Below are 15,172 nucleotides of genomic sequence, written 5' to 3'. Positions count from 1 at the left end.
AAGGAGGTTGTGATGATTAAACATGAAAATGTGTGTGAAAAATCTCTTCCTTAGTAGCTGGTTAATAAATGATAGTTTCTTTCCCCTCCCGGCTGGATACTGGGATTGCTATAAATCCAACATGTCTTGTACCACTAAACTGTCTTTCCCCTTTAAATCTATTGGTATTTCTTATTTAATTTTCTGGCTGTGTTAATAATCTGTCTCCTTGCTTTCCTGTGATCTCCACTTAACCTGAAAGCAAATCTCATCAATTTAACATCATGATGTCTCATCCATTCTCGTACCTATTGCCAGTAATTGTCCTAGTATTTGGTTTCATAATCTTTCTCCTGGAATATTGCCCTTTTGACTGCCCTCACCACCAACAGTGCATTCCTCATGTGGCCCTGGATTACTTTCCTGGGCCTGTTGTAACAAATTACCATAAACTGCTGGCTTATAACAACAAATTTATTTTTTCACCGTTCTGGATGCCAAAAGTTTGGAATGTGTATTACTGTTTCATCGAAGCCGAGGTATCCTCAGCACTCCCTCAGGGGCTCAAGGGGAGAATCTGTCCCTTGCCTTTTCCAGGTTCCAGTGGCTGCCAGCATTCCTTGACTTGTGGCCTCATTATCTTAATCTCTACCTCCATCTTCACTTCACCTTCTCTTCAGTGTGTCTGTTCAGATCTCTCGATGCCTCCCTTTTACAAGGATATGTGTGATTGCATTTAGGGGCTGCCCCAATAATCCAGGATAATCTCTTCATCCCAAAAACGTTTAATGTGGTCTGCAGAGTTAACTTTGCCATATGAGGTAAAATTCATAGATTAGGATGTGGGTATCTTTGGGGAGGGGACCATTTTCCAGTTATCACAGACCCCCTATTAATAATCCCTGGGATTAATAACCTCGTCTCCAATCTGTCCTTTACTTTTCTTTTGTGTTCTTTTCAGCTACACCATTCTCTTTCTTGTTCCTTGAACCCACTCATGTCTGCCTCAGGGCCCTTGGCACTCAGTGTTTCCTCTGCCTAGGTTGTTCTTCCCCAGATAACTGCAGGTTTGCCCCCTCCCCCGTTTGAATTTGCTCAGATGTCCCCTTTTCAGCAAGGCCTACCTGAAGCACTCCATTTAGATTCACATTCCCCCACCCCCATTTCATTCTTCTCTCTTTTTCTGCTTTAAAGTTCTTCATAAGGCTTATTACCCTTCGATATAATACATCCTTTACTCACTTTTTTTAACTGCCTATTTTCCCTCACTCAAATTTAAGTTCCAGGATAGCAGGGGGTTTTGTTTGGTCCCCGCCGCATCCGCAGCATCTGGAGTTTTGCCTGCTATGTAGTAGACGCTCAACAACTGTCTGTTAAGTAAATGAATGAATGACTCATCCGTAGTATCCCTGGAGCGGCCTTTCCCAAATCCAGCTCCTAAGTTCTTCCCCCTCATTACACTGTTAAGGGATGAATTCTTCGCTTACGGACTGAAGGACAGCCTGCTAAATAAGCATGCCCGCCCAGTTCCGTCTGACTGAGGCCTTCCTAGCCTCACTTCCTCCAGCTTCTCCTGAAGCACCCTCGGCCCTCCCGCACTTCCCTTCTTCCTGCTTGCTAAGCCCAGCACATACCCAGATGCCTCCGCTTCTGGGGACGCCAGAATGCTCTTTCTCCCTGGCCCCTGTCAGGTCTCTCTCAGCCTCAGACAGAAGGAACCTCTACCTCCAACCTGCTCTCGTGACACTTGACGTACGATTCTGCTACCGACCTGCCGTGGCTGTATCACAAGTTTATTTTCATCTCTTCAGTTAGTATTTGAACCCCTTGAACACAGTGTGGTTTATTCTTCTTTCTCATTTTCCAGCCTGGTGCCAGGCCCCTAAGAGACACTTAACAAATGTTTGATGGATGAATGAATAAAGTGATTGATTAATTACTAATTTATTAACACATTGTCCCTAGAGTTTTCTCTCCCTAAGAACAGTATATTTTCCTAAAAGAAATAACTTTAAGAGGAGAAAGAAAATTTACTGAAAAAAATTTCTGATCAGATCCTTCATATTTTTAAGCTGAATTATATTATTAATGATGTTAATACAAAAAACCCCTTGAGCTGTGCTCTTAAACTCCATAACCATGGTAACTAAGGGAATGTGCTCATATCCTCACAGTCTTTTTTGCAAGATAAAACTGCAGTTAGAAATTTAATGTTATAAACGTTAAACACATTAGGAATTTTTTAAGTAAAGTGCGTTCTCAATTTTTAATTGATAACGTGAGAGCAGAAATAAGCAAACCCTTTATTCAACACTTAAACGGCTTAACATAAAGCTTTGTTATGATTTTTTTTTAATACTGGATATTATCGTAAAGCATTTCGGTATTAGCAACTGAGAAAGCTGGTATTTTTCAAATAACGAGATGTCCTTACTGATCACTGGAATGAAATGTGAAGGCTGAATTCGGTGTCGTTCTTGGATGAGGCTAGAATAGTGTACGCAAGGAAATTATTGTATGGTTTATTGGGACTCTTCTCATGAGAATCCTCAGGTTGGAGTCATTTGTCAAACATTTTCCATTATTAAAATAGGAATTATTTGTGGGCCCACATATTCAGAATGGGAATTGCTGAATCCTATTTAGCTTCTGATACTTTAAATCATACTGGCTCAAATAACCTTTTCCTCAATTCTCCCCTCCCTTCTTTCTCATATCCATCAAGGGCCAAGTTCTCTGAAATATCTCTACTCTTTTTTGCCAGTAACCTTACTGTACCTTATCGTTTTATAGACAGATCATTGCAGTAGCTTTCTGTTTCCTGTCTCAGTTCTCTCTGTCCTTCAGCTACTTTGCATGCTACTACCAGACTAATCTTTCAAAACTCATATTACCACTTTGCACATAACAAAGTCCCGTTGCCTTTAGGAGTAAGGCCAAACTCCTCCAAGTGTCAGTCCCAGGTCTTTGTTACCTAGGAGCAAGTTTTCCACCAAGACCCTCTGGTAAAGCTGGGCTGGCTTCCTCACATTTCTGCATCTATATCTGTTCCTTTTGCTCTCATGCCTTTGTTCATAGCATTTCTTGTGCCCACTTGAACATTTTAATTTTAAGCCCCTCTAGCAGTTGTCAAGTGCTTCACTTATTTTGGCATTAGATTATATGCTATTTTGAATTGCAATTTATGCTTTCTTATATTTAAATATTGTCTCCATGTCTAGAATGCAAATTTGTTGAAAACAAGGATGAACCAAATGTTTGCTTATAAATGAGTTCTTTGAGACATAGAATGTGTTTTTCAATAGAAAAAGGGATACAGCATAAATGGCAATCATGCTCCCAACCTAGTCCCCAAAGGACCATTTAACCTATGTTGTAGCTGAGATGAAATACTAATCACAGTGCACCAGCATCTCATGGAGCTGCAAAATACACACAGGAGGGGAAATCCCTGCGCTTTGTTCTTCCTTGGGACCTACCAAGATCACCTTAAGTGAAATGCTGAAACAAGCCAGTGTGCAGTATGGCTCTGGCGTCTTGGCACCCTCCCACTATCCATCCTGAAGCCTCTGCTAACTTCATGGAGTCCTCCTGTGTGTTCCCTTAGGGGCTCAGGGCCACTGTATTGCCCCCGTCACCCCCGTGACATTTTACCCTGGCCTCTTCTGCCCTCCTAAAGGGCTAGTTGCTTCAGAAGTTCTTCTGTCTCCTGGTTTTCAGTTAGAACTACTGTCTCCTAATGCTGCTGATCTAAACTAGGAATTAATCCAGTAATAATCCGATGCATTAAATTCATACTAAAGTGCAGGTCACATCCCCTTCCTATGTGAGATTTTTTTTCATTTTGAAAAGGCTGACTTTTAACAATAATTGCTGACATTTGTTGAGTACTCATGTCTGACCTCTACTAAGTGCTTTAGAACAATTTTCTTTTCTCTCTCCTTTTTTCTAGTTTCAAGTTTTTATTTTAATTCCAGTGAATTAATATACAGTGCAATATTAGTTTCAGGTGTGGAATTTAGTGATTCATCACTTATATACAATGCCCAGTGTTCATCACAAGTGCCCTCCTTAATCCCCATCACCGATTTATCCATCCTCCATCCACCTCCCCTCCAGCAACTCTCAGTTTGTTCTCTATAGTTAAGAGTCTGTTTTCTGGTTTGCCTCTCTTTTTTTTCCACTATGTTCACCTGTTTTGTTTCTTACATTCCACATATGAGTGAAATCATATGGTATTTGTCTTTCTCTGACTTATTTTGCATAATATTCTCTAGCTCCATCCATGTCACTGCAAATGGCAAGATTTCATTCTTTTTTATGGCTGAGTAATATTCCATTATATATATAGACACCACATCTTCTTTATCCATTCATCAGTCAGTGGATATTTGGGCTCTTACCATAATTTGGCTATTGTTGATGATGACGCTATAAACATCAGGGTGCATGTGCCCCTTCGAATCAGGATTTTTGTATCCTTTGGGTAATATCTAGTAGTGCAATTGCTGGATTGGAGAGTAGTTCTATTTTTAACTTTTTGAGGAACCTTCATACTGTTTTCCAGTGTCTGCAGCAGTTTGCATTCCCACCATAGTATAAGAGGGTTCCCCTTTCTCTGCATACCCGCCAGTAGTTGTTGTTTTCTGTGTTAATTTTAGCCATTCTGACACGTGTGAGGTGCTATCTCATCGTGATTTTGATTTGTATTTCCCTGATGATGAGTGATGTTGAGCATTTTTTCGTGTATCTGCTAGCCAGCTGGATGTCTTCTTTGGGAAAAATGTCTATTCATGTCTTCTGCCTATTTTTTAACTGGATTATTTATTTTTTAGGTGTTGAGTTTGGTAAGTTCTTTATAGACTGTGGATACTAACCCTCATAACAACCTTAAAGGTGAAGGCATTATTGTCACCAACTTAAAGATGAGAAAACCAAGGCTTGAAGATGTTGCATAATCCACAAAGCTAATACATGAGAGCCTGATTTGTCTGATTCCAAAGCTGATAAACTTTATCAGTCATTTCATTACACTGGCCACTAAGATAATTTCAAAATCACATTAACAAATATTTACTGGTACTCACATATCCTGAGTTTTATACTAGCAGCTCTATTAATGGGATTTCCGGGGTTTTTTGAAGAATAAGAAAACAAAGTGAAATTCTTCTGGCTGTATGAGGGAAGGATTTCAGACTGCAAGCTGCCACCCAAGAGACAAACTGGTTGACACCTCTGTGGTCAGCAACCTAAATTGTCTACAATTCCTTTTCTCCATTTCAGAAGCCTTAGATTTACCTAAAGCTCTAAACATTTCAGGCTATCTGAGCAGTTCAGCTTTGTGTAGGCAGGGAAAAAAAGAACAGATAGTTAATTGTACATAAAAGCTATTTGTAAGTCAGGTGTGGCCTGTATTACATAACATCTTTCCTCCGTCCACCCTCTTCTCCCCTCCACCCCGAAAACATGTATGCACAGCACTTAGCACAATGAAAACACTTTTATTAAATTTAACTGTTAAACACTTTTTATAGATTATTTTTAAAAAACTGTCTTTAAAGATGTCTTAAGTGTAAATTGGTTTTCATTTATTTTTATTCGTAATTCATTAACAGTATATATGTATTTGAAGTTTGGCCTTGTCCTTCAGGAATAGTGAATTCTGCTCTGATAACCATCTGAAGGGACTCTCAGCAAGTTCAAACAAGACTCTTAACAGGCTGTCTTTGCCTTTTGATAGGCACAGTCCCTGGCAGCATCACTTTCTACCAGACAGCTGTTGCGGATTTCTCGTCGGCTATCACAGTACCCTAATGAAAATCTTCACAGTGCAGTTACTAAAGCCTGCCTTTCCAGGTAACCATGTTCCCCTTTCTCACTGAATTCAAGTTTCTGGGTCTTTGCTAAAACAGTAACATATGTTTAATTAATAGTATCCACAGGTCTGGAGAAAGTATTGCTTAAATATGTAGCTATTTCAACCTCAACGTTCAGTTAGAACCTATTTTATCCTACTTAGGCATAATAGCAATTTAAAGGGATATTTTGTAGATGAGAAAACTATTTAAGTCACTTGCTTAAGTTAGAGAGTAGTAAATAAGTAAAAGTGGGTTTGGGGTTTGAGTGCTGGTTTGTGTGACCTCTGAGCTAGTGCTCTTCAACATTACACTGAGCACCTCCCAAATTAACATTGGAACTTTCCATGCTTGATAGTACTGTCCTGTTGCGTAAATTTAACAAAATGAATAACTTTTCAGTCTACGCTAATATTTTTTATAATTGTTTGGAAATTATTATAAAATATTGGCTTATAGAATTTTCTTACAAAATCACACTTGCATGAAACTGTTTTAAAAGGGAATAATAAAAGGGGGGGCAGCGCCTGGGTGGCTCAGTCAGTTAAATGTCTGCCTTCAGCTCAGGTCATCCTAGGGTCCTGGAATGGAGCCCCACATCTGGCTCCCTGCTCAGTGGGGAGTCTGCTTCTCCCTCTCCCTCTGCCCCTCCCCACTGCTCGTGCTCATGCTCATGATCTCACTTTCTCTCTCTCAGATGAATAAATAATCTTTTAAAAAATAAAGAATAATAAATAACAATGCCCAAGAAGCCCAGAGATTTCTTTTAGACTCTTCTCATGTGATCTGGCAGTTATTTTTGTGGTGGCTATGACTATTGTCCATTCGTTCCTTGATATAAAAAAGGAATTAAAAGAACCTATTTTCAGCTCAGGAGAATCTGTAATTGCCCTCTATCAACCTCCAGTTTAGCTGACAGTTTTTCCTATAGTGAAAGTAAGCTTCCTGTGTTGCAACTTAAATTTGTTCTCTCTCCAGCTAAAATGAGGCTCCCTTCCAGTGTCTTTAGAGTAATTTTTTAGAAAACTAATAATTATGAGAAATAATTTTCTTTTAAGTAGAAAAATATTAGGCTTCCAAATGTAAACTAGAAAAAAAGAACTTCAATTGCTTATTTTTCAGGATCATGAACTGAAAAAAATATAGACAAAGAGATAGATTCATTACCTACCCAGTATTTTCTTAGTCAGAACTTGGGTATAGATGTGTCTTAATAGAAATAAATAGTCAATACTAAGCAACGTAAACAGTTTTGGAGCCTAAGGGGAAATAATACTTTGGATATTAGAGTTAAATAATCATACCCAACGCATTCTACAGACTGTTCCAAAGAATAGACAAATAGTGAAAACAGCAATTCACTTTGAGTCTGGTATAATTTTGATACCTCAACCAGACAAGAATAATGTATGAAAGGAAAATTATAAATCATGAAATAATCCAACTATATATATATATTTTAAATCATGAGCAATTTTAAATTATTTCAGGAATACAAAGAAAGTTTAATATTTTGTTTTTTAGTTCACTATATTAACATATTAGAAAAAATATTTTTAAAAAAAATAAAAAGGATTTGATAAAACCCAACAACCAAGCTTAAAAACAAACTAAGTTCTTAAAAGACTAGGAGTATTCTTAGTACCATAAAGAGAAGGAAAATTCTTCAATCTGATAAGGGGTATTACAAAAAATTTAGAACAAACATCTTTATGATAAAATACTCGTATTTCCCTTAGAGTTAGGAACAGAACAAGAATGTCCCCTTTTTGTACTTTTAGCCAGCGCATTTGCCCAAAGTTATCTGATTGACTACATAAAACCTTCAAGAGAAACTATATATAAGTCATTAGAAAAAAATAGAGTTTAGTGAGATTACTTATAGAACCAAATCAGTGACATTCCTATATTCCACTAAAAATCAATTGAGGAAGTCTAATTTTTCAAAATAATCCCGTTAAAAATAGTAGTAGAAAGCTTTGAGCACCTAAGAGTAAATCTAATGACATGTAATACTTTTATGGAGAAAAGCAGAAGTCTTTATTGAAATCTGTAAAGGACTTAAAGGGGAAGCTATACCAAGTTCATGGAAGGGAAGCTTCAGTCTTGTAAAGCTATTTTACTCCAGATTTTATATAGATATGATCTAATCAAATGCTACTAACGTTTTATAGAATTTGACAAGCTGATTTCAAAATTGGCATGGAAATAATAGCAAAGGAAATTTTGAGGAAGATTAAGGAATTGTACTTTTTCTGTCAGATACCAGGATCCACTATAAAGCTATATTCATTGTTACAGTACGATGTTGGTGCAAGGAAAGACAAATAGACTATTAGAATAGACTACAGAGACTGAAAACAGACCCACACATCTGTAGGAAGTTAGTATTTATCAAAATTAGCATTATAAATCATGTGTGGGAATGGATGGACTTGTCAATAAATGATTTAAAATAAAAAATATCCATTTTATCCCATACAAAAAAGTAAAATCCAGATATACGACAGAAACACTATAAGCTACTCTACAAACTAAGAGATGTTTGATAAGATTTGTAATCACAGATGGATTAGTATTCAGGGACTATCAGGTATACAAATTATTGAGGTGAAAGAATCAACCCTAAATGGGCAAAGGATGAATAGGCATTCATGGAAGTTAATTCAGGTGACCAGCACACATTTGAAAAGATGCTCAACTTCATCATTAATCAGGGAAATGAGATTTAAAACAATAATCAGCTATCGTTTCATACTTTTATAATTTTTACCTATAAAAATTAACATTTTTTGTGAATAAAAGAAAATGGAATTGTATTACTGCTGTTGGAATGGAAGTCTCATCACTTTGGGGTTATGTCACAGTATCTCTATGCCTAAGTATATTAATACTCTTTGATTTGACAATTCTATTTCTTGATATTACCTCAGAAAGAGACTTAAATGAATGGATAAGGAAGCATGTGTAAGAATGTTGATTGCATCATTGTTTGTAACAATGAAAAATTGAAACAACCTACCTGTCCCTCAGTAGGGAATGAATATATAAATTGACAAATTATATAATGTGATACTAAACAGTCATTAAAATGAAGTAGATCTGTATGTATCAATCATGATAGTTTAATATCAAGTAGGAAAAAAAGCAATTTGCAAGAGGATATTTGGTATACATTGCCATTTATAGAAATGTTAAATACAACAAAAATGCAAGATTTTTATTTTAAGATTTTATTTATTTATTTGAGAAGGAGAAAGCGAGAAACAGCACAAGTGGGGGGTGGGGCAAAGGGAGAGGGAGAAGCAGACTCCCCGCTGAGCAGGGAGCCCGATGCAGGCTCAATCCCAGGACCCTGGGATTGTGACCTGAGCCAGAGGCAGATGCTTAACTGACTGAGACACCAGGCGCCCCAATGAAATATATTTTTAACTTATATATATATATATATCAGATATATATATCAGAATAAAAAATATATATTATATATCAGAATATATATATAATATATCATATATTATATATATGAATATATATATATCTCAGAATAAAAATATGGACAGGAGAAATACACACCAGTTTCAGGGTGAGAATTACCTCCTGGTATGGAAAGAGATTAATAGAATGCTTAATAGTCTCTGTAGTTTTCTGTATGCTTAAAATATTTCATAGTTTAAAAAAATTAAAAAACTTAAAATTACTTCCTTTCAAACTCATAAATATTTCACTGAATTAAATAGCTAACTTTTCCAGTGTTATCAACTGACCACGTTAAATTTTGTTTTGTTACCACCCTATTACACTTTGCAAAAAGTGAAACAGCTATCTTGTTTATGCATTATCTGTTGACTTTAGCAAACCTACAAACTCAAAAACCTTTTTTACTAACCTTCTATTCATGATAGCACAATCACAGAAAGCGGAAAAAATCTTATTGGTGCATAAATTTCTTTTTTCTTTTTTTAATGACCTCATTCCATATTGAAGCAATGAAAAGAAATTGAATTTCACAGAAGTTTTTTTTAATTGATATATTTATGAAGTCTATTATTTAGCAAACTAAATCAAAAGAAATCTTCTAGTGTAAATTTGTTCAACATTAAATTTATTGAATATTGGCTTAGCTTTTAAAAGTCTTATTAATTTAATTTTAAAATACTTTTCATTTATGTGTTATTTGTTTATTGCCAGTTGAGTTCATACTGGAACATTTCTTCATCTGAGGGAATGATTCCCTAGTACCTCATCCTCATCTCTAAAATATGTACACCAAGTCTTCGAGCTAGATGCGTAATTCATTTTCTGGATAGTTGAAAACCTAAGAAACCAAGGGCAAGGAAGATACTACAAGATTAGGAAGTTACCAGATATTTTATGTTCCAAAAGTTCTTTTATTATGGAAGTGTTAACTAGAAGTTCCTATAATAAGAGTTCTATTCCACTCAAGTATTTTGCATTCCATTACAGTATTTACTTATAGAAAATGTTGGGGTGATGATCCTTCAGCATAGAAATTTGAGGCAGAGCTATAAGAATTAGAAATGAAGATTAACTGTTTCTGACATTGAAGTAATGGGAAATTTTCCCATTCACCAGAAACTTAGTTTGCATACAATATTTTTTAAGAATTCCCTTGTGACATAAAATGAATGACATCTACTTTAAAAAAAAATTGCCGTTCAGTGTTTTAAGGCTATAATTTCAGAAACCTAGATCTTCTTTAGGTTTTTCTGTTATTCAACTTACTCTGTAAGTTTAGCTGATCTGAATTGTTTTTATGGGCCTTTGAAAAATGTTTGATTCCATTTATCTTCCAGATATCTTGGTTAAATGAAGTATCTTCAAATATTTGAAATTTGTTAATAAATTTTATATGCCCTATTTCCTTTTAAGTACTTCACATGTCTGAATTAACAAATAAAACCTTCCCGGAAAAGTAAATTACTCACAAATATAATAAACTAACTTTATAAATAGGATGAGCCATAAGCTATCTTAAATATTCCAGTGCTGTTTATAAACTTAAAATTTAAAATCATAGGTATCAATTAATTAATTACACACTCTTGAATAGAAGCCAAAGACTGTCTGATAACCCCTGAAACCTGCAGTCTTTTTCTCCTACTCTTACTACTAATAGCAACACCGTCTTTCCTGCCCTGGTAATTTGGGAGCATCCTCTATCCTTACTCTAGCTTCTCATGCTATCATCCTGACAGTTCCTATCTTACTCTTTATTCCTAAGATCGTATCTCACTTCTGTGACAATGACACAGTTATTTGAGTTAGCCTAAGGTAACTACTTCTGTGTTTCCCATAATGTGGTTGAATCTTTCTTTAGTTTTTTGTTACAACCAAGACCATAGAGACTGGAAACCCTCCAATTCTATTTTTGCTGGTAGTAAATGAATGTAATGATGATAATGATTTTCAAAAGGCACTGTGATGCTCGGGATGGTAAATGCCCTTGAAAACTTTACAGTAGGATATGTATTTGCTTTTATTCCAGGAAAGTAGGATAGACAGAGTGATATTTCATTCATTTACGCACTCATTTTACAAAAGGCCACAGAAGGAGAGGAAAAAGCAAGTAGAAAATATCAGTGAACAGTGGGAAAAGAAGCCATTAACTAGAAAAAATTGAAATCTAGAAAAAATTAAGGTCAACCTCATAGTCCCTGACATACTTTGTCGTCATTTGTAGGGTGAGTCAGTATCTTTTAAAATGTAAATTCTCGAGGTAAATTTATTTTCAACTTCCATAGTACCTCTGATTATTTGGTAGTGCTGTCTGGATGTGAGGTTGAAAATAAATCTGAAACATGTTCAATATCAGTAGGAAAGAGTATCATATTGGCAAGCAGTGTCTGTCACTGACATTGGAAGGGAGGCATACGTGCCTTTTTTTCAGTTCTCTACAGGCTTTGGAAGGCAATCTAGAAATGTTCCAGGACGGGGGCAAATGAGGATGTATTGAGAGCAGACTATATAGATGTGAGGGGTTTCTGGGAATAGCACACAGTCTAAGCTTGAAAGTGGTTTATTGTCAATCAAGGTAGTCTGACAGGAAGTAATGGAGATGCAGCTGCAGAGCATAATGTCACCAGGCCAGACTCTGGTTTATGGTACAGTGGAGAGAGGCAGGTCGGGCGGGCATGGCGCCAACACAAGGGCTCAGGAAACAAGATAAAAGCCCAGTTATTGGGTCTGAGAGATAAAATGAAGCCTTGGTTTTAAACAAGGCAACAATCTAAGAACTATGATGAAGGGTCAGAGATGAATGACAGTAAGTCTTACCTGATGTTGAACGGATGAGCTGCTGACCCGGAGTAATATAAATCCCCCATCATAGCCTGGAACCAAAATGAGGAGGTAAGTGGGAGATAGGGTCAGCTATGTGAATTCTGTCACAGAGACAGGAAATCCATCAGTTCCTCACATGCTCATTCTTTTGCCTTCTCGCTCACACCAGCATCTCTCGTATTAGAGCTTATACTCAGGGCTGCGGGAACCACCACGAAGGATTTAGAGCTATGGAAAACCTAAGAAGTGTGATATTCTTAGTATGTTTATATGGGATATCGTGGCACATAGTGGTTAGTTTATAGTAGTATAGCACAGGTAATAAGTTAAAAATCATTTCTGTGTGCTCAGTTGGGATCATAAATTCCAGATACAACTTTATTGGTGTGGGTGGGAAACTCCATTTTCATGATCTCAGCCCCTGATGTTCATACAGTCTATTTGTAGATGAAGAGTGCCTCTGTCATTCACCAGATTGTTGCTTTGACAACATACATGTAGAACAGACAAGTAGGTATACTTTTTAAATGGAAGGAAAGACCAAGCTGTATAACGCTAAATTGAATAATTTGTGTTAGAAAGTAGACATCATTAATCTACTTCCACTAATTTGAATTTCTGATTGCCAAGTTGGAGCTTGTTAAAGGGTTATTTTATCTATTTAAGAAAATTTGATAATCCAGTTAAACAGTTAAACAAGATTTATGAGGTACATATACTAAATCCATTTTAAAACGCAAGTCATTTTAAGTCTTGTCCTGTAAAATGTATATACATGAATACTGCTAATTACATGTAAGTTTTATTAAAGGAGATCAAACATATTCATCTTCACAGGTACTTGAAGTTTATATTTATTTCAACATTTTTTATTATTTGGATTTCATAGCTCAAGACTGAGCTTCCTTAATTGGTTGTCTTGAGATAGAGAGAGAGGAAGAAGGAGAGAGAGAGGGAGAGTTTGTGGGTGTAGCTGCCAAAAGATAGTTAGGAATCACAGAAAGCTTTGACTTTATCATTCTGTTCTCCCCACCCCACCAGGTTCTTACCAAGCCTTGCAAGGTCAGCATTAGAAAAAAACCTGGCAGATGCTGCAATAGAAATAAGTACTGATAATCATCAGGAACCAGAACTGGAGGACTACAGATGTAAGTATTTACTTGTTTCTTTTTTAAGTGAAATAATAATTATCAAACATTTATATTATTTATTATTTTAATTTCAGTAAAAAGTGGTCTTGTTTACCATCTACTTTATGTATTGCGTTGAAGAAATGAATCTTTTATTTATTTATTTTTAAATTGAAATCCACTTATAAATTAAATCTTAGAATATTTCCTTTATTTCGGGGCACCTGGGTGGCTCAGTTAGTTAAGCATCTGCCTTCAGCTCAGGTTGTGATCTCTGGGTCCTGGGATTATCCCTGCTTAGCGGAGAGTCTGCTTCCCCTCTCCCACTACCCCTCCCCCCTGTGCGTGTGCACGCATGCTCTCTCCTTCTCTCTCAAATAAATAAAATCTTTTAAAAAAATAATATTTCCTTTATTTCAGTGCATACCAGATACATGTCCTCCTCCAAAGAATCACAATTGACACAGACATACATACTCAAGGCTCTGAGAATCCCTGCTATAAAGAAACTTGCATGATTTGGTTTTACCTTTTTTTTTTTCCAAATATATTTCACCATAGAATCTAGAATTCTGTTTTCTTTGTGCAACATGTACATTTTGAGGACCACTAGTGTCCTGTGGGATATGTTCAGAAAACTGGTATAAAATAAAATAATATTCAGAGTACTATTTCATGCCTTCTTACTCTTTCCATTTCCACTCATATTGTCTTTTGTGGTACTTTTCTTCTGGATAACCATAAGTATTTTGAACTTTGGGAAGTTCAGCTCTTCTATAGAAGTTCCCTATTCTTCAATTAGAGCACAACAAAATGTTCTCTACTGTTTGAGATAAGTACCTGTTCTATCAAAAATCTGATGTGGGACCCCTCTCTAACAAGGACTTATTGTGGCTCTCTTTGTAGTAGATGTTTTTAATAGTTGGGGCAACACTGAGACAGGAATTTGGTGTTAAAGAAATGAGATGGGGGCACCTGGGTGGCTCAGTCATTAAGCGTCTGCCTTTGGCTAAGGGCGTGATCCCGGCATTCTGAGATCAAGCCCTGTACCAGGCTCCTCCGCTGGGATCCTGCTTCTTCCTCTCCCACTCCCCGTGCTGGTGTTCCCTCTCTCGCTGGCTGTCTCTCTCTCTCTGTCAAATAAATAAATAAATAAAAATAAAATAAAGAAATGAGATGACTTTTTAAGAGTAAAATTGAAAACTTTACCTACTGATGGATCTGGCTACAGGTCTGCAGAGCCAGCTCAAAGAGACAGAACAGCTCTGGGACCTATTGATTCATAATGTACTTGACTGAATCTCTTAACATCCAAAGATGGACTGAGTTGTTCTGAATATAGATTGTTCAGTCTTGGTAATAGGCCAATGTCAGCAGTTCCTATCTAAGCCTTGCATAGGGGATAAGGCACCTAAGAGACTGTTGACTCATCTGGTTCCATTTATCTCTTGAGGAGAATTCATTTAATGCACTCTCCTTGTTCAGGGGACAAGGTTCACCAAATAACCTTCCGATAAGGATTTGGCTTTCTGTGTAGTTCTCCCTCCAGATAATATGCTGATATGGCAACCATGTATCATAGGGTCGATATGAAAGTTGCAGCTTTCATTACACTATAATATTTTCAGTTCTTGTTTATATATCAGAATCTATATGTAGATCAGAATATATGTCTTTAATATTCTCCTGAGACTCAGGTGTGCAGTCAGTTGGCAGGACAAAATTAGGTTTTGAGTCTACCAGACTAAGGACCTCGATGAATGGACTGAAATAATGCCATCCTATGAGATATCTTAGCAGACAGCTAGCAGGTTTCTCCCAGGGAAGTGCAAGCATCACCATCTTCTGAGTGCATTTCCCTTTTCAAGCTTGAAATTTTAACAATAAACATTAAATGAGTGAATT

General features: G+C 36.5%; 1 protein-coding gene across 1 annotated transcript in view; it reads left to right on the top strand.

Moving 5' to 3' along the window:
* Positions 1-15,172, top strand: part of VWA8 (von Willebrand factor A domain containing 8) — a 342,760-nt gene that overhangs the window by 119,767 nt on the left and 207,821 nt on the right. The window contains exons 17-18 of the mRNA XM_045810950.2: positions 5,720-5,835; positions 13,179-13,285. Coding sequence (XP_045666906.2) covers positions 5,720-5,835; positions 13,179-13,285 — 223 coding nt within the window. The remainder of the gene's footprint in view (positions 1-5,719; positions 5,836-13,178; positions 13,286-15,172) is intronic.

This window comes from Ursus americanus, chromosome 10 (genome assembly GCF_024610735.1).
Source record: "Ursus americanus isolate L20-20 chromosome 10, mUrsAme1.1.p, whole genome shotgun sequence".
Classification (NCBI taxonomy): domain Eukaryota; kingdom Metazoa; phylum Chordata; class Mammalia; order Carnivora; family Ursidae; genus Ursus; species Ursus americanus.
This window is presented reverse-complemented; position numbering and strand designations above follow the sequence as displayed.